The following is a 24196-nucleotide window of genomic DNA, read 5'->3' as shown; positions in this document are numbered from 1 at the left end:
GAAGCTGTTACAGCAGCTGTTCTTCAGTGTGGCTGTTTCAATTCAGGCTCACTTCCGATTGTTTGACTGACACATGGGGCAAGTGATCAGATCTTGCAGAGGATCTATTTTGGCCCTTCCTGATGTTCAGTGGTCCACCTACTACACGCACTCTCCAAATAAATTCATTCTCTACCTCAAATACAGATATAAATATGATAGAAAAAAATTGCCATAACCCTCAGTATCCATAACAGGCAGATTTTCAGTTCATTAGTTCACTGATCATTCCATTTTTGAGTAATTCTAACTTGTGATTTAGAGAGTATGTTTTCACATTTATTTAGATCAATTTTTTTCTTTATTTAATATCTATTGCATCGTGCTTAACTAACCAGCCCTGTGCGGTGCGTGTATCATGTGTGAAATCATTCATTCTCTAAAAACCTAATTCGGCATGCTTTATTATCATGGCTGTTTGCAAAACAGGAAACTGAAGTACACGAGGATCCTGCTGCTGGGTTGTAGTAGAGGCTGGATTTGAAGTAGGCAGTCTCATGCCCGAGCCTGGGCTCCTAAGAGGATGCTGTCCTGCCATGGTGAGCCCCTGTCACTAGATACGAGGCCAAAAGCAAGAACCAAGATGTGCTTCATGCCACCACTGGTCTCAGTGCAATAGAGTGTGGACAGGTAGTAGGGCACAGAGTCGAAGACTTGCATCTTGGGTGATGCCTGTGTAATGAACACGGAAGACCCGAAATGCTTTTTTTCTCTATTGCAATATAGATGACATAGAATGTCACATGAGTATACAATACAGTGACGCAACAAGTCTACCACCCGTCACCAGACAACACTGTTACAAGACCATTGACTAAAATCCTTACGCTGTGCCTTTCATCCCCATGATTTACTCCTTCTATAATCGGAAGCGGTGACCTCCCACTCCCTTCATCCATTTTGCCCATCCCCCTTCCCCTTCCCTCTGGAGATCACCAGTTTGTTCTCTGTGCTTATGCAAGATCTAAAATATTAAGTGCTAAATAAAAGGAACAAGAAAACATAGAGCAGGAGGAATGGATTTAATTTTAGGAAGACTTTATGAAGTGGGGAGTTTGAGCTGGCCGAGAAGGAGCCTGATGTTGATCATGACTGGTGGGTGAGGTAAAGAAAGGCCATTCCAAGCAGAGGGGAGAGCAGAAGTGGAGAAGCCAGGGGTAAGAGAAAGGCCACTTCCTGGAAACAGGGGCCTACGGGGCCTGGTGCTCAGGGCAAGCGGGGAGGCTGGCGAGGGAGGGTTGAGGGCTGCTCAAGAAGGGTTGAGGGAGGTTGGGGCTTATTCTGTTAGCAGGGAGAACCTGCAGGCTTTCAGCCTGGGGATGGAGATATCAGAGCAGTTGACTAGGAAGAAAGTTTTGGCTCCGGTATGAAGCAAGTTAGAGAGGAAGGGAGATTTTTCCTGGAGGGATTGGTTGAAACTCCAGAAATAAGCGTCAAAGAGAGAACCCTTATATTTTGTATTTTGTGCCTCTTAGGAGAAGGTCTTATTTCTCTGCTTTTTTAATATGAGAGAGAATTATAAAATTGGAATAGTCGGTGCTCCACTGTTACCTTTATAGGATTTGAAGTAGTATTCAATAATGCCTTATTTTCTATTTAAAAACAAAAATTGTATTTCTTGGAGAAGAGTATGAATATTTATTTTTGTGAGAATACATTTTCTTTAATCAAGTCATAAACTGAAACTTGATTTACACTTTCAGAGAAAATGCAAACTACATTTCAAAATGTCTAAGTATAAAGTATTGAATGTACTTCAACTTTTAATCTCTCAAAATGATAATGTGCTAAGTGTGTTTCAGCCTGTTAAATAAAAAGCCTATTCTGAATTTACTGTATCTTTTAATCAGGGTGAATGCGCTGGCTGACTATTGGCTTATTTAAAATCCATGTTCTAAAATCAGTATATCTGTTAATGCAGTGAAGTGTTCAAAGCATGTACATATGCTCAGATAATACAGAATTGAAAGAATCCAGGCCACTGGGTCATCCTTCCATGTATTTCATTTCTGTTCAAGTTTTTTAATAAAATAGTTGCTTTTTAAAGGGTTATATAGAGGGGCACGTGGGTGTTCAGTCAGCTAAGTGTCTGGCTCTTGGTTTCAGCTCAGGTCATGATCTCATGGTCCTGACATCGAGTCCCACATCAGGCTTCCTGCTTAGGGGGGAGTCTGCTTCTCCCTCTCTCTCTCTGCCTGCTTGTGTTCTCTCTCTCTCAAGTAAATAAATAAAATCTTAAAAAAAAGGGTCATATAGATATGTAAAACTTGTTACTCATGACTAAAAACAATAGAAAATTGCAGCTGGCCTGGATTATCATCTGAAGACTTCCAATATTTGCCCATTTTCACATAACTCCAAATATCATCTAATCAATAACACAGTAGGTATGCATTGGAAAACAGTAAACTTATTTTAGAGTTTTAAAATATTTCCAGCATAGACACTATCTCCGAATTATTATCCGATTCCATTAGATTTATTTAAACACATCTATTCTCAGTTAAGGAGTCTAATTTTGTCCTGGAAATCAATCTGGGTTCTTGTCCTCCAGGACATTTCTTTTTATGCAGACATGTGTTTATCATCTCAGAAATTATGGAATGGCCCCATATAGGAAGACTTTGAAAATCAGCTTTCTGTAAAATAGGGAAAGCATCTCTCTATTTATCATTATTTCCTAATATCTAAGAAAAAAATTATCTGTAATCTGAGGAGGTCCTACCTTTTGATCCAAGTCAGAGACCTTCTTTGCAAGCCATGCCAACACATGCAGGTGAAATCATGATCAGAAGCACAGTCTTTGTGCAGCCCTTAGCATTCTCTGTGAATCCCCCTGCATAGGAACAGCTTCACTTAATTAGTTTTATGGGACAAATTTTCTATAATTGCTTGTACCAAATAAATGTCCATACATGGCTTCATTTGCATTTCCAATTAAGTATTTGCCTGTTTCACCTGTGGTAGGTTTTATATATTGTAATGGACACATTTACACAATCGTATTTTTTCTTAGAGTTCGTGCTGAAATTTTGGCCACTGAAATAAATAATATATTTTATTTTAATATTTATGGATGTGTAGCCACCTAAAAAATTTAAAATGGCTAAAACATAAACATTCAACTCTCCTTCCTGCCTAATTCTGCTCCAGTATGTACTTTGAAATAAAGAATGAAAGATAAAATGAGGCAAATTTGTCCATTGGCCCTGGAAACTAGGAAAGGGTGCCTTTAACATGCTGGAGTTATCATGAACCGTATGTAGTATATAACGTGGATAGGATTTGGTTAGGATGGACAGGCTAAGGGAGGAGGAATGCCCCGTGGATTTCCTCTGATGTCTTGGCACAAGAAGGTAGCAAGTATAAATCTGAGCATCCTGCACATGCTGGTAAGTGCTGAATGGGTTAAACTTTTCTATTAAATGGAAAAACTTCTTACACTGAGTAAAAGAGTAAAATCTAGCTGCTTTGAGATCCCTCAAATGTAAAACAGAAATGGGTGGGCAAAAGTATTACACCTAAATGTAAGTAAGTGGTAAGTCAGAAACATGCAGAGGAGGTTATTTCATGGGTCCAAAAACGATTTCATTACCAATAAACTTAGAGCAGACAGGAATCATTATGTGAATAGTTTCTTATAGAAGTGTGTATATATATATATATATATATCTTTGAAATACAAGAGGGAAGCCAGGGTGGCTCAGTTGGTTAAGCATCTGTCTTCGGCTCAGGTCATGATCCCAGGGTCCTGGGATCGAGTCCCGCATCGGGCTCCCTGCTCAGCTGGGAGTCTGCTTCTCCCTCTGCCTGCCACGCCCCCTGCTTGTGTTCTCTCTCTCTCTGACAAATAAATAAAGTCTTTAAAAAATTTTGAAATACAAGAAAAAATCACCAGCTTAGAAACACAAAATGATTATATTATCTATGCAGCTTAAAAAATATCAGAAACAAAAAACAAGGCTGTAAAGTGATGTTTCTTAAAGGCCCAATTGCTTGAAAGTCCAAGTTCCATGAAGTAGATGCTGAAAGTTACAGTTCATGCACACCATCCCACAGCTACTAAATTTCTGGGGATGAGACCTTGGAAAGTTCCTTTTTCGGCAAGTTCTCAGATGAAGTTTTGGCATACTAACGCAGTGACTCTCAAATTTTAGAGAATAAACAATAAGTTTGATCTAATGTGTGTCTACACACACATTAATATATAAAATATTCTGCTCAAATACCCATGCAATGTGCTTAATTTCTGATCATGTTGTGGGCTCACAAATGCCTTAGTAGATTCCAAAAAGGCAAAAACTATATTGTGATCATGGTGTTGGGGAAATACAAATTAATAACAAAAATGAAACAAGTATCAAAACACTTGGTTAAAAAAAAAATCCTACATAACTAATGTAGATACCAAAGCTACAGTTACAGACTTTTTAGAAATTAGCAGCAAAATACTATATATACAAGCTATTGGATAAAGGCCAGAAGTATTATTCAGAGGAAATCCTTACTTTGAATGCTTTTATAATTAAACAATAAAGGTTGAAAATCAATTAAACATCACAACAAAAGATTAAGTAGAATTAAGAAAGTTAGAAAGGAATTTATGAAGATTATAAAAAGAACAAAAATGTAGAAAATATCTCATAAATCCAAGTATTCGTTTCTCTAAAGCCCATTGAAATGGAGAGGCCAGTTACAAGGCTGATGAAAAAAAGAAAAACATATATTATTAAGAATAAGGAAATAAGAAATATGGGGATCACTGTGAAGAACATAACTAAATCTTACTGAAGAGTATGGAAGAAAACTTGATTAGGGATATACCTCAAGGGAATGTGGGTGTTACGAGATATAAAATCTCCCCAGATTATTATAAATATAATATAGCTCCCCATTTGGAAAAATTAATGTGTAAAAATAGCAAGAAAAAATATGTTTAAAATACAGTTAGATAAACATGAGTATCAGGTACTGAATTCATTCATTTTTTTTTTTTTTAAGATTTTATTTATTAGAGAGAGAGGGAACACAAGCAGGGGGAGTGGCAGAGGCAGAAGGAGAAGCAGGCTTCCTGCTGAGCAGGGAGCCCGATGTGGGGCTCGATCCCAGGACCCTGGGATCATGACCTGAGCCGAAGGCAGACACTTAATGACCGAGCTACCTATGTGCCTCCTGAAATCATTCTTCAGTGAAATAATTATGGAAATGTCAGAAAATAATCATCAAGTAATTCCACCCTTTTTTCCCTGCGTCCTCTTCTCCAGATAAGAAAATAACAGATTCAAATTGTTTAATGAGCAAGTTTCTTAAAACCTTAAGGGCCCAAGCAATTCTTACATTACTGAAATGGGTTAAGGACATAAGAGAAAATGGGAAATTTGTGAATTTATTCCCTGAGACTAGAAGAATTCTGATATCAAAAACACAGATTTAACAAAAAGGGAAATCATCTGCCTTTCATGAAAGACCATGAAAGCACATTAGGAAACTGAATTGTGTAATTTATATTATTAATATATTAAGGGAGAAAAAAAACTTGGCAATTTCAACAGATGTGAAAGGGTCATTTAATAAAATTTAACATCTGTTCTTGATTATGAAAAAAATAGTCTAATAAATTAGTAATTGGTATTGCCTTACCATGATGAAGGAGATCTATCAGAAGCATCACAAACATCAGACTTACTGTTGAATGATTAGAGAGATTTCAAATTTAATGAGGTTCTGTGCTTATAAGTTAAAATAAAGCTTTTTATGTCAAATCCGGCCAATGTAAAAACATAAGAAATTATATTTGAATGAAGAAAAAACAATACTAGCTATCTGATGTCAGCTATCATCTGTATATAAATATAAAGGAAATTAATAAACTCAGCATCTTGAAATAAAAAAAGGTCAGTGAGGTGTTAAGCAAGATCAAAATCAGGAAAAAAAAAATCAGTGGCCTTACCCAGTAGGAAAACATTTAAAAAACTTAAAGCATCAAAGAGTTTAACAGCAGGAAACAGAAACAACTATAATGCTTAAGACCTATGTGAGGAAGTTCTAGAACTGTATGAAAAAAAGATGATGGAAAAGAATAAACGAAGTGATCACTGTATAAGGGATTCTGGGAAAGTCAGTTGCTTACTCATCAGGGAAAAATGCATCAGTGTGTTACATCGAACACAGCAACTATTTTGCCATGAATTAAAGGTCAAACAATTGGAAGAAACTTCCTAAATAAAACTGTTAAAATGATGGGTAAGTCCTATATAAACAACTGAAAAACAGGAATGATAAAGGGAAAAAAAATCTGAAGATATAAACATGGTGAAAACAAAAATTTGCCATTGGAGATTAAAACGCAAGGTCAAAAATACTTGCAACATAGAAACAAATGGCTAATATCACTAACATAGAAGGTTTTTGTTTTTTAATCTGTAAGGAAGAGACAAGTCAATCTAGCAGAAAAATTAATTCAAACAGGTGGAAATCCAAATAGCTAATAAGCATATGAGTGGCTCATGGTTTATTCAATAATGATAATGGCCCGTAAAAGTGCAGAGGATGGAGTAGACCACCTGGGTTGGCCCCCAGTCTTGTCTCCTAATTGGCTGTGTGATTTTTGACAAGTTACTTAACCTCTCTGTCTCTGTTTCTTCCTTGATGAAATGAAGATGATGATGTCTGCCTTGGAGGCTGTGGTGAGGATTTAAATGGTTTGAGGAATGTGAGTGAGTACAGTAGCCCACAGTACCCACTTACAGTGTAATCTGTCATCTTCATCACCCTTGTGGTAGTAACTTAAATGATCAAATTAGTGTAAGCAATTGGATTAACAAATATGGTAAAGATTTTTCATTATCAGTGATGACGAAGTACTCTCTCCAATGCTGTTGGAGGGAACATGACTTGGTACAAGCCTCGTAGGAGGTGCTTCAGTAAAATGGATTAAAATTTAATCTGCACATATCTCTGAGCATTTATATTCTAGGTATCTGTTTTAGAGAGGCAACTGAGCCTGGGAGAGATGCAGTAATTACTCGTGGCCACACAGATGCTAAATGCCAGAAATGGGAATTGAATCTAAGTCTGGCTTCCCAGTCCTACCATGGCCCACTGTTAATAAACATAGGAAAGACAATGTTCAGTCTCATTAGTTGGAAAAAAAAACATATTAAAACAACCTGAGGCCATTTTCTTCCTATGAAATTGCTGTATATTAAATAAAAATGCCTGCAGTTGGCAAAGTTGCAAGGAAATGGATAGGCTTATTCACTGAGGCTAGCGGTAGAAATTAATGTCGCATTTTAGGAGGGCTTACTGGCAATACTTGGGCAAAACCACAAGAATAGGTATATCCTATGACTCAACCATTCTACCTCTAGGAATTTATTTTTGGACATGCATCATGGACACACAAAGATAGCTATGTATAAAATCATCACAGTGTTTACAGTTAAAAATTGGAGAGAGCCTTAGTGATCTGCAGTGAAGGATTGTTAATTGTAGAGTCTTCATAAGGTGAAGCACTATTCCAAGTTATATACAAGAGTTTGTTATGTTGGGGAATGTTTCTTATGCTTTTTTTTTTTTAAATCTAAAAGACAAATGATTAAAATATATAAATTAAGACTAAAAGATATTATTTAACAAGCAATTTCTACTTGTCACTGTCCTTTACTGCTTTCTGCTGATTATTTCATAGCAACCTCTGAGATATGTATCATTTTTTATTCACATTTTACGGATTAGGAAACTGACAAGCAGGGGGAGTTTTGTAACTTGTCCAAACTTATTCAGCCAATTTGAGGCAGAGTTAGAATTTAAACAGTTCATCTGTCTCTGAAGTCCCAAATTTTATCCAATACACTACGATCCTATTTTCACAAGGTAAATAAATGTAAATGTACATTAAAAACTAGAGATGTGTTTACTTGCTTAAAATGTAATATTGTAAAAGCATTTTTAAACCATTTTTATAAATTTTACACATTTCTTATAATTAATATATATTACTTTTGGAAGATAGCTTATATTTTAGAGAGAGGAGTTGATAAATGCTGGGTACACCAACGTTTTCTGTCATTTCCAAGGTTCAGAGCTGGGTGTTGGGTGGGATGGATGGCTTTGGAAGAGAGGAGGGGTGGCATATAAGTGGTGAGGGTCTGGGGTAATGAATTCAATACCATCTCCACTGGCTGGTGGTTGACTTTGTGTCCGGGCAAATAATAACCTTGTGGGCATTGTAATTTCCCATGCTGTTTGCCACTCATGCCATTGGAAGCAGACCTGCTTCCAAGTAGGGATATGAATGTGAATCAGTACCAATTAAAGAGTATTTATTTTCCTCTTACCCAGCCTCATGTCTGTCCTCTTCATATTTTATTTGAGAGTCATTTTGTCTGTGCATCAGCTGGGACCAACTGTTGTATTGTGATGTCACATTAAAGTATTAACCCCCTTTGCATGGAAAGAAAAGTGTCTGATTAGCAGCATGCTTGTTTATACCCAGATGTTCTCCACTTTTTCACATGAGGGTCAAGCTGGGCGGAATCAGTAGGACTCCTCAGTTTGGATTTTGCTCTTAAACATGTATCTTCCCTCCCTAAACCAATTGATGGATTTATTTACACATATTGATTCTGATTAACTTTTCTGTTGCATCAGTTGGTAACTGGTCACATCAAGGAAATTTATAGCAAAGCATAATAATGATAATTCTTTAAGGAGAGTTCGAGATGAGAAAATGATTTCGTTCCCTGTTTCACATAACCAACTTCTGTTATACGCTGATTTAAAAAAATCCTGTCTTTTAAAAAATGAACGTCGTATCTTTTGGACTAAAAAATCAGTTTATTCACCCAACTTTTTAAAAAGTTACTCATATTTACGATGCTAAAGCATATTTAAGAAGATTTAAAATTATTTTAAGTAGAAAAAATTTGAATAGTTTAAAGATGATTTCAGGTCAGATTAAAATCTAAACCAGACTATCTTCTCTGTAACTTGTCCTCTGGCTCCAGAATCCTGAATCATTACTCAGAAACAGACTTCCTGTACCTTTGTATTCAATGGTTCATTTAACCAGGAATTAACTGTTAGCATGTGCTTGGTAAAAGCTTTCTGATACATTGTTCATGAAAAGAAAGGGACATGCAAATGCCCATTTCCCTGATTGTTGAAGTCAGATTTCTATTTAGATAAAATCTGTATTATTGTTCTGCAGAGGTGCCTTCCCCAAATGATTGCCTAATATCTGTGCTCTTCACCTGTGAATAGGCGAGCATGCAAAAATGTGTGTGATGAGTCAATCTGAAAAATTTTCTCATAACAGGTTTAAGACATTGTCTATTATTTTATTCAATGACCCTTATCTTGGAGTGAAACTAAATCATCCCAGATGTCAACTTAAGAAGACTCTCCAAATGAACTTAGAGACCTCCTTTTGTCACAAATTGAAAACTGTATCATTCCTTTTTGCCTTGATCAACAGAGACCTAAAACTTAAGCTTAGGTCTTAATTTAAGTGACTGTCTCATACCTAAAAGACGAAAGTATGTAAGATTCTTGGCTCTAAATTTTCTTTTGGCTGTGTTTTAGCTGCCCTACTATTTAATAGAGGTTTTATAAGCATAAACTGCCAGAGATGATTTTCTTTTTTTTCTTTTTTAAGATTTTATTTATTTATTTATCACAGAGAGAGGGAGAGAGAGAGCGAGCGCATAAGCAGGGGGGAGCTGCAGGCAGAGGGAGAAGCAGGCTCCCTGTTGAGCAAGGAGCCCGATGCAGGACTCGATCCCAGGACCCTGGGACCATGGCCTGAGCAAAAGGCAGATGCTTAACCAGCTGAGCCACCCAGGCGTCCCGATTTTCTGTGTTCTAGGTATAAATGATAAACATAATTCTCTTGACAGGAAAAATATGGTGAGCTTCTCTTTTCTGTAATACAGATGCTGCCATACAGCAGTTTGGCAAGTTGAGATGTTACAGAATTTTTTATCCTGTATTCTTGTGTTGGAAGTTCAGTTGTATAAAGACTGTGAAAAATGAAAATCTTTTAAAAATAGTCCCGTTGATTATTATTTCCATTTTTAATTATAATACTAAATATTCAAATACATTGACCTGATCTTAACTGCTCTTAACTTAAACGTATCCCAATACAAAGTAGGATATTTCTCTTAACTTAACGTATCTGCTCTTAACTTAAACGTATCCCAATACAAAGTAGGATATTTCCTCTTTCCCTTCCTTTTTCCCTTTTCCAAAAAGATACTCCTTATAGCAGAGTGACTGAGAAATTGGAATCAACCAAATGTTCATCAATAGAAGAATTAATAAATTAGTAAGTTCGTATTCTGAATATTCTGTAGCAGTTTAAAGAAAAGCAGATCTGTATACTACATACACATTATCAAATCACATTGATAGATACAAAGTGAGGTTGCAAAATACAGTTTCACACAGGCAAAAACTTTAAATTACTTTTTTCAAGGATTTATGAATATAAATTCTCAATACAAATTTAGGAAGAATACATGCCAAATGCCTATCTAATTTCTCTGCGGGGAAGGAATTGTGATATTTGTGGAAGTTCAAAGGGACTTTTGTTTTTTTTTTTCTGTAATTTTTCAAACTTTCTACAAATGTGTAAACTTGCAATTTACAAGTTTTAAGATAATATTATATGAAAGTACCCAACATGAATAGCCTATGCTATATCTCTAGCTTTAATAACTGATTCATTGTCCCTGGGTGGATTCTGTGTTTTGCTGACACAATACTAGGACATTGAAAAAGAGGAAAAGATCATTTACAAAAAATCAAAAACTAAAAAAAAAAAAAATACTATAAAATATATTTTTCTACTGATACCTCATGTTCTTCTGTTGACCTTTCCTAACCCTTAAGAAATCATGGAAATTTTAAGATAACAGTACAATGACTGTGGGTTGAGACACAGCTAAATTGGACTGAAGTCAGGTTGGCAAATTGTCATGCTGTTTTTGTATTTATTTCTTTCAACTTTAACACCCACAATTTATTAAGTGAGACTGTGGATAAAAGAGGAAGCTCAGAATCCTGTTTGGACACCGTTTAGGAAGGAAACCAGGTCTTTATGGGGCACCCCCTTCCTCTTAGCCACTGGCCAGGAAAACCATCTTTCTGTTTAAAACCTATTCAATCTGAGAGGTGGGGTGACTTTGGGAAGGAAGGTGACCTCTCCCTTGTAAAGTGGAATGGCTCTGTTTCCCCCATGACTTATTCAACTCATTTCCACCACTGTTTATAAGAACACTTGCGCTGAATGCTTGTAGTGATAGCAATAGTCAGTTAAAATATGGCTCAAATTTCATGCCCTCAAATTTCCTACATTATTTCAAATCTTTGATCATTATAATCTCAAGTGGAGCTTTTGGTTAGTTCAAGTTTTGCTGATGTCCTTTTGGAGTTAACAGGGATGCTTCTTACAAGCCTGAAGTTTAATCAATGCAGAGACTGCTGTGTAATCATAAAAGCATGGCTGCTCTAGAATCTGGAAAGAGAAGGCCTTGATGGGACCCACATCATTTCCAAAATGGTACAGGAGGTGTTTTTCTGGGATGCCTTACATGTTGGGGTCCAGTGGCAGATTAGGATATGGAAGTGATGTGACCTGCTGGCCGAGAGAGGATATCAGAGGAACTTGCTTATTTCGAAAACTTCTCAGCGTTCTGTGCATTGTAAATATCTTTGGATTTTGACCTCAGCTTCAGCTACGCTCATGGATTTAATTTGCATTGCTCCATGGCTGTGAAACACTATCTTATTAAAACCAGTTCCTTTGGTCGTTTCTTAAAAAAATACTTTAATGACCTCTTTATTTTGGGGTAATTTTAGATTTAGAGGAAAGTTGTTAGGATAATCTGGAGTTCCTAGATACCCCTGACCTTGTTTCCCCTAATGCTAACTCTTCGCATTGCCATGGTACATTTACAAAACTAAAAAAAGAAAACATTGTGCATTACTGTTCACTAAACTTTGGTCTTTATTTGGATATTGCCAGTTTTTTCATTAATGTCCTTTTTCTGTTCTGGGATCCAACCCAGGGTACCACATCGTATTTAATCATCTTATCTCCTTCTGTCTTCTGAATTGTGACAGCTTCCGAGTCTTTCCTTTTTCCCATGACCTTGGCAATCTTGAGAAGTACTGGCCAGGAATTTTGTAGAGTATTTATCATTTTTAATAATTGAAAATGTATAACCTCTGGGATTTTTGAAGGAAAGCCCATATAGACCTACTAATAATTTGTACCACTGATTTTCCATTAATAACTCAGTGTCAGCCTGTTGGTTGTTACTTTATCTTCTTATCAGTTATAACAGCATTCTAGAATTTAAAGTTGATGTATGATGGGTTTAATATTTGCTGAATAGCTGCTTCATCTGTGTGTGTATTGTATGGTCTCAACTTTGCCAGTTCAGTTTAAACCCCCTAGAAAGTTGATATTTTATCTATTGTTTATGACAGATTCGAGATGGACAACCAAATTGCTACGTGTTGAAGAATAAAGATTTAGAACAAGCTTTTAAAGGAGTTATTTACTTGGAGATGGACCTCATATATAATCCGGTAAGTCTAGCTGGGCCAGCCATACCTCCCAGGTTCTCTGTACCAAAAGTAAAAGATGACCAGCCTGGCAGTACTCAAATCTCAAATACCTGTAAAATGTTTCACACATATTATAGCTAGGGAGAGAGAACAGGGTTTTCAACCTCAACTATAAAATCAGTGAGGGACAATACAGTTTTCAACTGGTATTAATCCCCTTGAGCCAGTAGAAATGACGGTGTTTAATTCCCAGTACATCTAAATGTCAAGGAAAAAATAAATAAAAAAATAAAAGGAAAAATTATTTTGTTAGCTTTATTTCCGATAATCTTCTCAAAGGCTACAGTTGGTGTCAGACAGAGGTATTTTCAAGCCCCTGACATGTAATTTAGTTGTTACAATAGATGTCCTGCTATCCAACACTACAAAGAGAAGTAGTTACTCATCTGGAAGCTACAGTTAAAGGAGGAATTTTTAAAACCTGTCTTCAACCTTAAGTTAATATAAAATATGTAAATACTCATTTGCCAATCTTTAGCTATGGGCATAAAATCTGTTTTTTATACCATGGATTTATTATGTTTAGTTTTATAACATATTCCTTGCATAAATATACTCATAACATCTATAATAATATCTAGTTTCAGGTTTTTTTTTTAAAGTGGAGATCTACTTTAAAGATACACAACAATCTGAATATAGAATTTTCCAGACTGTTTTTTTTCTCATAAAATCATTACCTCAGTATCTTTTTAGGGACTGACCTTTATCAAGGCTTTCTAGAGCAACACAAATTTCAAGTCTTCTGGTCCATGCTTGGATTTCAATGATTAAAATACGGAATTATAATAATGGGCAAAACCATCAGAAACAAGATTGGTAGTTAGCAAAAGCTGATTCTCGGTAGGCCTGTGATTTGATTGTTGTGAGCAGAAATTCCTTAGCATGCAGAGAAGTGGCCTACTTAGCTGTGACCATGCATATGCCATGGTATCAGCAGCAGGTTCCAGAAGGGAAAAGGAGAGCACAGGTTAATCCAGTCAGCAGTATAAATGAATGTAGGGTAATGGAGCTTTTACAGTAATTATAAGAATGGCTGCCATTTAGTGGCCACCAACAATGGGCCGGGCTCTGACATTATTGCATTTAATCCTCACAATAAACCTGGTAAATAGGTATCATTAATGCCATTTTATGATGAGCAAATGGAGTTAGAGAACTGATTTACAAATAAGTGAGTGAGTCAGCATACAGATCCAGATCTTTCTGATTCTGCAATGATTCCTATGCTACCCTGCTTCTTGTTTAGTGTATTTAAGAAATTATTCATAAAATCAATGGCAGGGACGTTTTTATATTTTTAGTCTCCAGTCTGGAGGTGGTGGTGTTACTCCCTCGTTTTTCCCATTGAGTTCACTTTCCCTTCAAGGAAATCCTCTGTGCATCTTGTACCACTGATGACCCTTCATTTCCTGTTTCCTTCGAGCAAGCACTTGAATATAGTCTTTGCACACAGGTAAAACCTGAGTTTTAGGGAAGAAGGCTTAACCAAGAAGATATGTCAGTTGTGTCATTTTCCAGTTGTCCATCCTATGGAGTGGAGAGGGACAATTTTATTCTTTGAGCTTTTCCTCAGTACGGTGATTGAGACAAGCCACTAAATCTCTCTGAGCCTCAGTTTATTCCCCATAAAATGGGTCTCAACTCATCTACTTACTTTTCCATAGATTTGAAAGGAAGTGAGATTCTCCTTGAAAAGATGTTTTTATAAGCAGGAAACAGATTTTCACAGACAAGATATTACTGGTGAAAATATTGTTCAAAACCTTGATGGGAAGGAAGTTTTATTTCTTAGAAACTGGTTCCAGAGCCTCCTGAACGCAACCTCTCAGTGCTTTAAAATACATCCATTGATTTGCAAAGTGGATACAACACTCTTGGAGTCTCCTGAATCCAGTCTGACCTACCCAAGTGTGCTGGGGAAATGAGATCCCCAGGAACACACGCAGAGCTCAGGGGTGTCCTCCATGTGTCCCCCATCACTCGGCTCCTGGAGAAAGGCCCTTGGCCCTAGGGTCAGAAGATCCTGGTTTCCACATTCTTCCCAGTCATTAACAAGGAAAAGAGAAGAACGAAGTCCATTTAAATGTTGCCCCTCCCCCCCTTTAAACAATGATGTCTTTCTAGGTCAAAGCAAGTATTAGGACCTTTACTCCCAGAGAAAAGCGCTTTGTTGAAGATACCCGCAAGCTGTCCAAGAAGGTAGGTGGGTGCAGTACACGGGCTGTGCGGTACACTCAGCACTGGAAGTGCTTAATTGTCCTTACTTAGCATCTCCCCACCTCCCTTCTCCCCTCCCTTCCTTCCCCTCCCCTCCCCTCCCTCCTTCCTCCCATCTTCCTTCCTTTCTTCCTCCCACCACCCTTCTCCTCTCCTGCCGCCTCCTCTCCCCTATCCCTTTCTCTCTCTCTCTGTCTCTCCCCTTCCCCCTCCCTCCCTCCCTCCCCCTCCCTCCTCCTTCCTCCCCCTCCCTCCCCTCCCTCCCCCTCCCTCCCCCTCCCTCCCCCTCCCTCCCCCTCCCTCCCCCTCCCTCCCCCTCCTCCCCCCTCTCTCCCCACCCCCTCTGCCCCTTCTCCCAGCTTCTCCCCATCTCCACTCCTCCAAGGACCTCAGTCAGCAGGATAAGAAGAAAAAGACTGAAAACATAGATGTTGGATGAAGTAGAAGGTGTCAGCCCTCCATTCATCTCCTGAGCCATTCTGTCAAGGAACATTCCTAGTGTCAGCCTCTGTAGATTCTCTGACTTGGCTTGCCCTGCTAGCCTCAATCAGTTAAGGCCCTTTTCGCCTCTGTCCCAACAAGGTCGCAGGGAGGTGCTATGCCCAGGGAGGCCTTAACTTCCTCAGCCCAGTGGGTCTTAGGAGCATCTAGCCTCAAGGTCCCCCACGCTGCTCCTACCACTTTTGTATTATCCAAATATTTGGAGTGTGTTGGCATTTTACCTCATTCTGAGTTAACTGTCGCCCTCTGCCTGTTTCCCTTAATTCCTCACTCATCAGTTTAACAAAAAGGGATGATCTGGGCCCAGTAGGGGAAGTTTTGCATTTTTTTTTAACATGACCTTTATGTTTCTTTTCAGAGTCCCTCCCTGTCTTATTCAGAAGCAGTCCAGGATTTCACTCTGTACCTATTGTCCCTCTTCAGTTGTGTAACAAAGAACAAAGTGTCCCCTTTTTACAGTGTTTATTACTTCCACAACTTCCTGTGGGGTGAGCAGCTGTGGATGACACAAAGCAGTTAAATATAAATGCATCTCCTCATCCTCTTGTTTCCCATGAACTTCTGGGCACACTTGGGAAAGGCCTGGAATGTCTTCTAAAGGGAGCATCCCCATGTTTTGTTTTGGTCTGCCATAACATTGAGTGTAATATTTATTTGGTGTCATCTGAGTAAACGTCTTTTATTATTATTATTACTGCCTTGTGCCCTATTTATTTGAAAGTTAAAACATGAGTTGAAGTAGGTGGGGTAGCTGCTTTGCAAATGAGTTGAAATGAATCTGCCTACAACTGGGAAAAAAAGACGTTTCCTTTGCCAAGCAGGACCTCCGCATGGGGTGGCTTTGGGCTCTGGAGCTCCAGGGGATTTGGGATCTGTTAGGATATTCCCTATGTGCCTTTCACCACGGTGTGTCTGCAGATTTTTACACAGTTGAATGCAGGTACTTGAGATCACTTACTAAGTGGCAGGCACTTTTCTTTGAAAGGCCCTCAATTTTCTTCACTGTCTACAAGGTGAATACTAAGATCAACCCCATCGTATAAGACAAGAGAGGTTAGGAAACTGGTTGGAGGTTGCACAGCTAGGAGGTGGGAGAGCTGGGTTCTCCTCCCACAATTAGACTTTCCTGTAGACTTTGTCTTCTGGACTACATGAGCTAGAATACTTGGACATCTAGTTTCTACAAAAATCCATGCATTTCCTTCTGAAGTAAACAATATAGACTCTTTCTCTTTCTCTTTTTCTTACACACACACACACACAGACACACACTCACACAGACACACAATCACACAGACACACACTCACACACACCAAATGCCCTGCTGCTATAGCTTTTCCCAGCTCAGTTTTGTCCTGAATATTATTGAAACAGGCTATTCTCCATCAAAAGAGCTACAAAGTACATGTGTTTTTTTCCTTCCATGGATGATGGTGTTTTAAAAAGAATTTTAGAAGAAGCATTAGGACTTCTCCTTTCTATTATTTTTTTTTAATTGGCAGCTATACAAAATATAATTTAAATGACTGAACTGCCTGATCTAAAGGGACTATTTGGAGTATTTAAGTCCAGTTCCTTGTTTTCCATTTTTTTTTATTAGATTTTATCAAGGGATGTAGACCGTGTGAAAAGAATCACCATGGCAATGTGGAGTACAATACAGTTCCTTAAAAGCTGCTTCCAGTGGGAATCCACGTTGAGAAGTGCTGTTGCATTCGTGGTAAGCCTCGATTTTATGTTCAAATTATTTGCTTCTGAGTCCCAAATCCAAATGCAGATGAGTTTTATTTTACTGACACGAAGCAGAGTAATACACATTCAACATAGCTGAAGTTCACACCTGTAGGGAGACTTTAAAATATAAATGGGAGATGAACCATGAGAGACGATGGACTCTGCAAAACAAACTGAGGGTTCTAGAGGGGAGGGGGGTGGGGGGGTGGGCTAGCCTGGTGATGGGTATTAAAGAGGGCACGTTCTGCGTGGAGCACTGGGTGTTATGCACAAACAACGAATCATGGAACACTACATCAAGAACTAATGATGTATGGTGATTAACATAATAAAAAATTTAAAGAGAAAAAAAAAGAAGATAGCAGGAAGGGAAGAATGAAGGGGAGTAAATCAGAGGGGGAGACGAACCATGAGAGACGATGGACTCTGAAAAACAAACTGAGGGTTCTAGAGGGGAGGGGGGTGGGGGGGTGGGCTAGCCTGGTGATGGGTATTAAAAGAGGGCACGTTCTGCGTGGAGCACTGGGTGTTATGCACAAACAACGAATCTTGGAACACTACATCAAGAACTAATGATGTAATGTATGGTGATTAACATAACAAGATTAAAAAAACACTTCTATTTAACTGAAAAAAATATAAATGGTATCCATTCATCTTTCTTAAATATATTACAGTATAGATGAATATATAGATGTCTAAGACTGTACTTACATCAGATTTTCCCTTGGAAATCCCTTAAATTACCCAAATCTTACTCATATACTATTGCTCCGTAAGTTTAAGAGACCTAAGTTCTGTATTTTTGTAAATTTTTTTTTTCACTCAAAAATGTGTCTTTATACACGGTGGTTATTATTATATTAACTCTGTCTGTATAGTCCCTCCATTTTGTATATTTCTCTCCCTCTGTCCCAGTGAATGCCAGGACTTTTTGAGAAAATGATGGTTGAAAACTCACATGATGAAATTGCTCTAATTTATGTTTTAAGTAAATCTTCACAAACTTTGATATAAAAACATTGATTCATATCAAACCACTTGAGTCACATGACAAGGTGACCCAACACCACGTAAGAGAGTGACTAATGTACATGAGATGCACTCTTCCTTCTCTCTGATAATGCTGGCCCATCCTTAGGAGCGAAATAAAATCACACAATCTCAGAAGAGCCACAAGAGATCTCGAGTCACCTAAGGTAACCACTGAGGGTCCAGGAGTCGTAGGGACTTGAAAGTTGGTACCATGCCCTCACCTTATGGCTCTGGGCACCCTCCGCCATTTGTAAAAGGACTTGTTCCTAAAGAGATTGGTAGAAACCAAATCTCTCAACTGCTAATCTTGCCCCCCCCCCTTTTTTTTAATCATGCTATTAATCTTTGTACTGGGCAAAGATCACAATAAGGCCTAATAGAATGTGTGAGTGGTTCTGAGTCATGATCTTCAGTAAATCATGAATCTTCTGTCTCTGTTTTTTTGTTTTTGTTTCTGTTTTTGTGTTTTAATTGTCAGTGCTCTCTCTTACCTCACAGGCACATCCTCATTAATTTTTTTTTTTTTAATCAGCCTAAGATGTCAGTGGGTTCACGGTCACTCCCATCCTTACTCCTTATTACACAAACAAGTCTGTCAGCTCCACAAGAGGCTTTTTCTCTGCCATGGAGAACATTCTGTTCAGTTTCATTAATTTTCGATTTTCATCGCTTCAAGATGTAGAGGGCCTATGATGGCTGTGACCTGGACTTTTAATATACTTTTTCTTTGGTCTGAAATTGCTAAAAACAATTGGCCTTAATAAGAACACTAGTAAGAATGCTAGTAATCCATATCTGTCTTGTCTTGGCATTTATTCATCTGCTTCCCTTTCTTACAACATTCTCCTCTGCTGGTGAGGGGGCCTCATGTGTTGGCTTCCTCTTCAGCCTCCCCACCTCCACTTCCCACCTGAATTCTCTTCAGAAACTTTCCACGGAATGTTCTCTTGTGATTCTGGGCAAAAGAGGAAAGTCAACACAATTGGTAGCTTTTTTCAGTCAGCACCCCAGCCAGCCCCTGTGAGGAGAAGAGGATTTCCTCTTTCTTGAGCTTAATTTCTGGCACCGTGATTTTTAGAAAAACAGAGCTCCATTGCACTGGCTTATGTAGGAGAATGACAGAAATGATTAATGGGCTGCCGGCCTGATCTGAAGAAAGATTAGAACAAATGAATAGAAATAGGTTGTCTACTAAAGGGGGCTTCTGAACGGGAAGGGAGCTTTGGCAGTGGGTCCTTGCAGGCGTCCATCCTGGGGGCACCATGCCAGGAAATGCCCTCCCAGGCTAGCGGACGCAGGCGGCCACTTCATCCTTTCAAATCACTGTGGCCCCCCAAATGGAAGATAAAGATGGTGCTCTCCTTGCTGGTTGTCCACAGTGTGATTTTTGCAAGGGTTTGTGAGCCTGGGGGAGTCTCCACTGCGTGGAGGACATTTCCTACTGGACATCACTGAAAAAAGTGCAGTCAATTAGGAATGATACATGCATGAATCCTTTCTGTGAAGGTACTAGAATGAGGAGTGCTCCCTTAAAGGCATTTAGTTTTCAGTTTTAATTTGAAATGCTGTGTTCAAATGTTTATCTCATGTTTACTTTGACCAGCCTTGGCAGATCTCAGAGATATAAGAGATAGAGAGAGGTGTTCTCCCCTCCCTAAGCCAATGAAGTGTCATCTTATTAGAGAGTGTTTTTGTGACTACTATCATCATGGTCATTCCAAAACTCTTTCTGTTCCTAAAGCAAAAGCATATAAAGAAAAGGTACTTTCAGGATAAAATAAAAATACGTATATTAGTCTCCCTTATTATGTTTTAAGATTATGGGTATCCAAGACTTCATTTTTGGGGAGAACATTTTGCTTTTATGCCTCTTGCCTACATACTTATGATGTTAGCCTCCTGTTGAATGTACGGATGGGTAATTTCACACTTTGGGGCCACCACTGGCTGTGGTACTATGTCCCTGACTCTGTGGGACCCCATTAAGGGTTGTCTTTCTGCAAACCATTGGATCCTCAGGTGACCTGGGCCAGAGAAAGGAAGAGCTCCTGTGATGCCGAAGGCCTGCTTCTTCTCTTCCTTGCTCCGCTGTGGAGAACGCCGCGTTTGTCACTCGTATGCCCTGATTCTTTCCTGGCATCTACCAAGGACAGGATGCTGTTACTGGTCCTTATTCATTGGTGTGACAATTTGTTCATGCTTCATTCACTTACCTTGGCGTTATAGGCAGAAGAGTTTTGTGGTGGTCTGAAGCAAGGTCTCAGGTCAAGGTTTTACTAAATAGTAGGACTGCATTTGAAGGCCTTTCTATATTCGAAAGTAGGATGGGTGGTATCTGAGGGTTCATTGCACAGGTGGGTAAAGAACCATTTTTGGTGGGCCAGTTCCCAGTGGGGCTTTGCCTTCCCCTCAGGGTCCAGGAAGTGACTCTAGCACTGCAAGCTAAGGGCAAAACTATAGGAATTTTTTTTCTTATGTTTTTTCAGATAACACAAAATAGCCGATTAACATCATGTCAGTGTCTCTGTTTTCAGAGGAGACAAAGCATGAACATTGTCGGATCGTGTTCGGTATATTCTGGCTGTTCAATTTAAGACTTTATGAAAGCAAAGCATATGTTTCTAAGGATTCCTATGGGTGTGTATATGAATATATCATAGCTTGTTGAAAGCAGGGTTCAAGACAAGTGGCCTATAAAGATAGAAGTCCACATGGTGTCTGGTCAGAAGTGGGTGGACAAACATGGGAGGATTTATCTTATTAGACTGTCCAGGCGTAAACCCTTCCACCCTGGGATTAATCCCCTCTGTACTTACCCGGGTGGCTGTATTCCTAACACTTGGAGAGGAAAGTTGTCTTTAATCCACCGACACATGCTATGTGAATGTTGCCCACAACATTGAATTCATTGTTGTAAGAAATTAAATTTGGATTTTTTTCGGAGTGGTCAAGCCCTTCCAAATCATGCGTCTACAGGCTCGATTTCTGTTTTGTTAGCATGACTATGGAAGATCTTGCTCATTTTGTCTCTTAGGTCTCTTTCCTCCAGGTTTTCTAGATATTTTACTCTGTTGCATTTTCTGAGCTTGACTTGTTATAAATTAATACGTATATATTTTGTTTTTTCTGCTCAAAGAGTCCTATTCTCAACTTTTCCAAGGGAAAACAAATTAATAGGAGATGTCAGTTTATTGACAGAGGCAAAGGGTAACTAAAAATCATGCCTAGAAGAAGCACATCTGGGTATTTCCCTGTGAATGGATTTGTAATTACACATGGTGTTTCATAGACCTGCACATGGTCATTCTCAGACAAGACTTTCACCTCTAGGGGTCTTTATTTTATTTATTTATTTATTTATTTTTTAAGATTTTATTTATTCATTCATGAGAGACAGAGGGAGAGAGAGAGAGAGAGAAGCAGAGGGAGAAGCAGGCTCCCAAGGAGCAGGGAGCCTGATGCGGGACTCGATCCCAGGACCCTGGGAGCATGATCTGAGCCGAAGGCAGACGCTTAAGCATCTGAGCCACCCAGGCGCCCTTTAGGGGTCTTTAATAGCTCACGTTTCAGTGCTTACTTTGTGTTGGGCGCTGTCCGAAGCATCTTGCAAATGTTACCTCATCTAATTCTCACCAATACCTGCTGATATAGATACTGGTTATTACCTTCTTTGTACAGATGACAAAAATGAACCCATAGAGGTTAAATAGAGTGTCAGAACTCATATGCTTTTAAGAAGCACAGCTGAGATATTAACCCAGACCATCAGGCTTTAGAGTCCATGTGTTTAACCATTGAGTTGTACTACCTCTCACTGATGTTCAGAATTGCAGTGATTGTGGTCCTGGTATTTAAATAGATGATAATGACTCTAGGGACAATGACATCAGTCATTTCAGATATGTATTTAGATGTAATGAATGGGAGTTAAGCCTTTTCCAAGATGCTTGGGGGGGGGGGACCCTCATCATTTGGGTGGGAATAATTCTTAGTTGTGATCATTATATTCAGAAGAAATGGAATCAGAACTAAAGAAGCATAAGGTGGAAATGTCTGGACCATTTCTGGGGAACAGCCCAGACCCTGGGAATCACATGCACATGACATCCTTGGAATCTAGCTTGGTGGTCTGGAAAATCTCAGTGGCTGGTTCCAGGCTGAGCCCCAAATTGGAGACTGAGTTATTTTTACCCACTGTGCAAGGGAAGCTCTTAGATGATGGAGAAGGGCTTTCAAAGGGAACATGAATGCTGAAAACAAGTACATGAAAGAGTCATGGATGGAATCTACAGTTTTGCCAGATTCTTTATGAGAATTCCAGGTTGTTCAAAATAAGGGATAAGAGTAGAGACGAGCACATTTATCTATCTACATTAATGCATTCCTTCAAACAGCTATCAGAGAGATAGACCCATATTTCTACTGTGTGTGTGTGTGGGGGGTACTCTATAGTCTCTCCCCATGTTTCCAGACAAATACATTATTTAATGATAGTTACAGTGAATTGAAATTGTTCTCAAAAGATAATTCTGCATTGTGATGTTTATATTGTGGAAACAGTCATCTATGGGGAATTTTTGTTTGTTTTATTTTTCTATTGGGTACATGTATTTTACAAACCCCAATACTGTCTATGAAAAGACCTAATGTTACATTGTGGCATAAGTGAATTATTTTTTTTATATGACAAAAAAGCATTTACTTGACAGATGGCATCATCAGAAGATTATTTTAAATAACAGAGGAGACGCTGTAAAAAAGGATTGCATTTTTTTTTTCAATTTTCCACGAGTTTTTCAGGCACACACCTATTGCTTCAAGGGAGGCAAGTCTGTGGGGCATTGATGGATTCCTTATTTTATTAAATTTTTACTTGGACGTTTGATGTTAAAAAGTAATCTAAATCTACCATATATCAGTGGGTATCTTCATAAAGCTATGATTTTAACATCTGTGACTTTTTTCCTCAATTTTTTGAGTGTCAGAAAATGAAGAATTTCTTCTTCAGAGTCGACAGGGCCTGCGATATGATACATAATTTAAAGCATCAATCAACCCCTCCTTCTCCAATAAGATTAAAAATACAGTTCCCCACTTTCTTAGTGAAATCCCGTATTTCGTATACATGGAATTGTTAGCTTTTAGAGATCCTGGAATGTTGAGAAATGTGAAATGATTTCACCTCGAACTTATAAACAACAGCAGCAGTAACAGAATGGGCCCTTCCAACCCACATGCCACGTGTGTACATAAACACAAACAGAGAGAGAGAGAGAGAGACTAAGAGAGACTAAGAGGCAAAGGTATTTGGAAAATACAAAGTTTCTCCATGAAACATTGTATGAAACTGTTAGCATTTCATATGCAATCTTGAGGATTGCTTCTGTCCATGATCCATTCTGTGGTCTAAAGAATGTTCAGGTTGAAAGTACTTTGCTACAAATGACTACTATAATGGGAATTTTGTTTTTAAATCAGACTATTAAAATAGTGCTGGTCCATGTCTTCTTGATGCTTTTGATATTTATGTGTTACCTGTGTCTAAAAGATTTACTTCTTCTTTAAGTTCTATCATCAATTTATTCACAACTAGATGCACCTGCGTTTGATTAAACATTTGGTGGCTGTTTCCATATCCACCAGAAGTCAGTTGTATGTGCAAAACAGACCTCACTGCCTGCTCAGTAGGTGTTTGCGCAGTTGGAGCTCAAGATTAACAGTATTTCTCTAAAGCTGAAAAAAAAATCCAGTTCCAATAACCATTTTGTCTGGAGGAGAAGATATTTTTTGACATTTTAAATGCATCCATATATACTTGTGTGTGAAATGTATAAATATATCGTGTAAAATGCTTGAAATATTTGACAATTTATTGTTTTATTTAACATTTATAAGATGATTTCCCAAATCTTCCTTTCACAGAGGACTACATAATATACCTTCAAAAATATTATAAAGGGTTTTTTCAGCATTTTTTTCATCAGAACAATCCACCATCACACATTGTGATTATAATTTTTACAACAT

At 38.4% G+C, this 24196-nt stretch overlaps 1 protein-coding gene across 10 annotated transcripts in view; it reads left to right on the top strand.

The window, feature by feature from the left end:
* The window catches only part of MCTP2 (multiple C2 and transmembrane domain containing 2), a 237405-nt gene that overhangs the window by 133968 nt on the left and 79241 nt on the right, over positions 1–24196 (top strand). For 7 of the 10 annotated variants that reach the window (XM_027571097.2, XM_027571096.2, XM_027571102.2 and 4 more), the window contains 3 exons: positions 12538–12639; positions 14806–14880; positions 17001–17120. In XM_027571097.2, the coding sequence (XP_027426898.1) occupies positions 12538–12639; positions 14806–14880; positions 17001–17120 (297 nt within the window). Of the gene's footprint in view, positions 1–12537; positions 12640–14805; positions 14881–15757; positions 16068–17000; positions 17121–20188; positions 20428–24196 lie in introns of those variants that run through there. The other 3 variants (XM_027571099.1, XM_027571104.1, XM_027571098.2) reach the window with 3 other exon arrangements.

This window comes from Zalophus californianus, chromosome 6, assembly GCF_009762305.2.
Source record: "Zalophus californianus isolate mZalCal1 chromosome 6, mZalCal1.pri.v2, whole genome shotgun sequence".
NCBI classification, from domain to species: domain Eukaryota; kingdom Metazoa; phylum Chordata; class Mammalia; order Carnivora; family Otariidae; genus Zalophus; species Zalophus californianus.
This window is presented reverse-complemented; position numbering and strand designations above follow the sequence as displayed.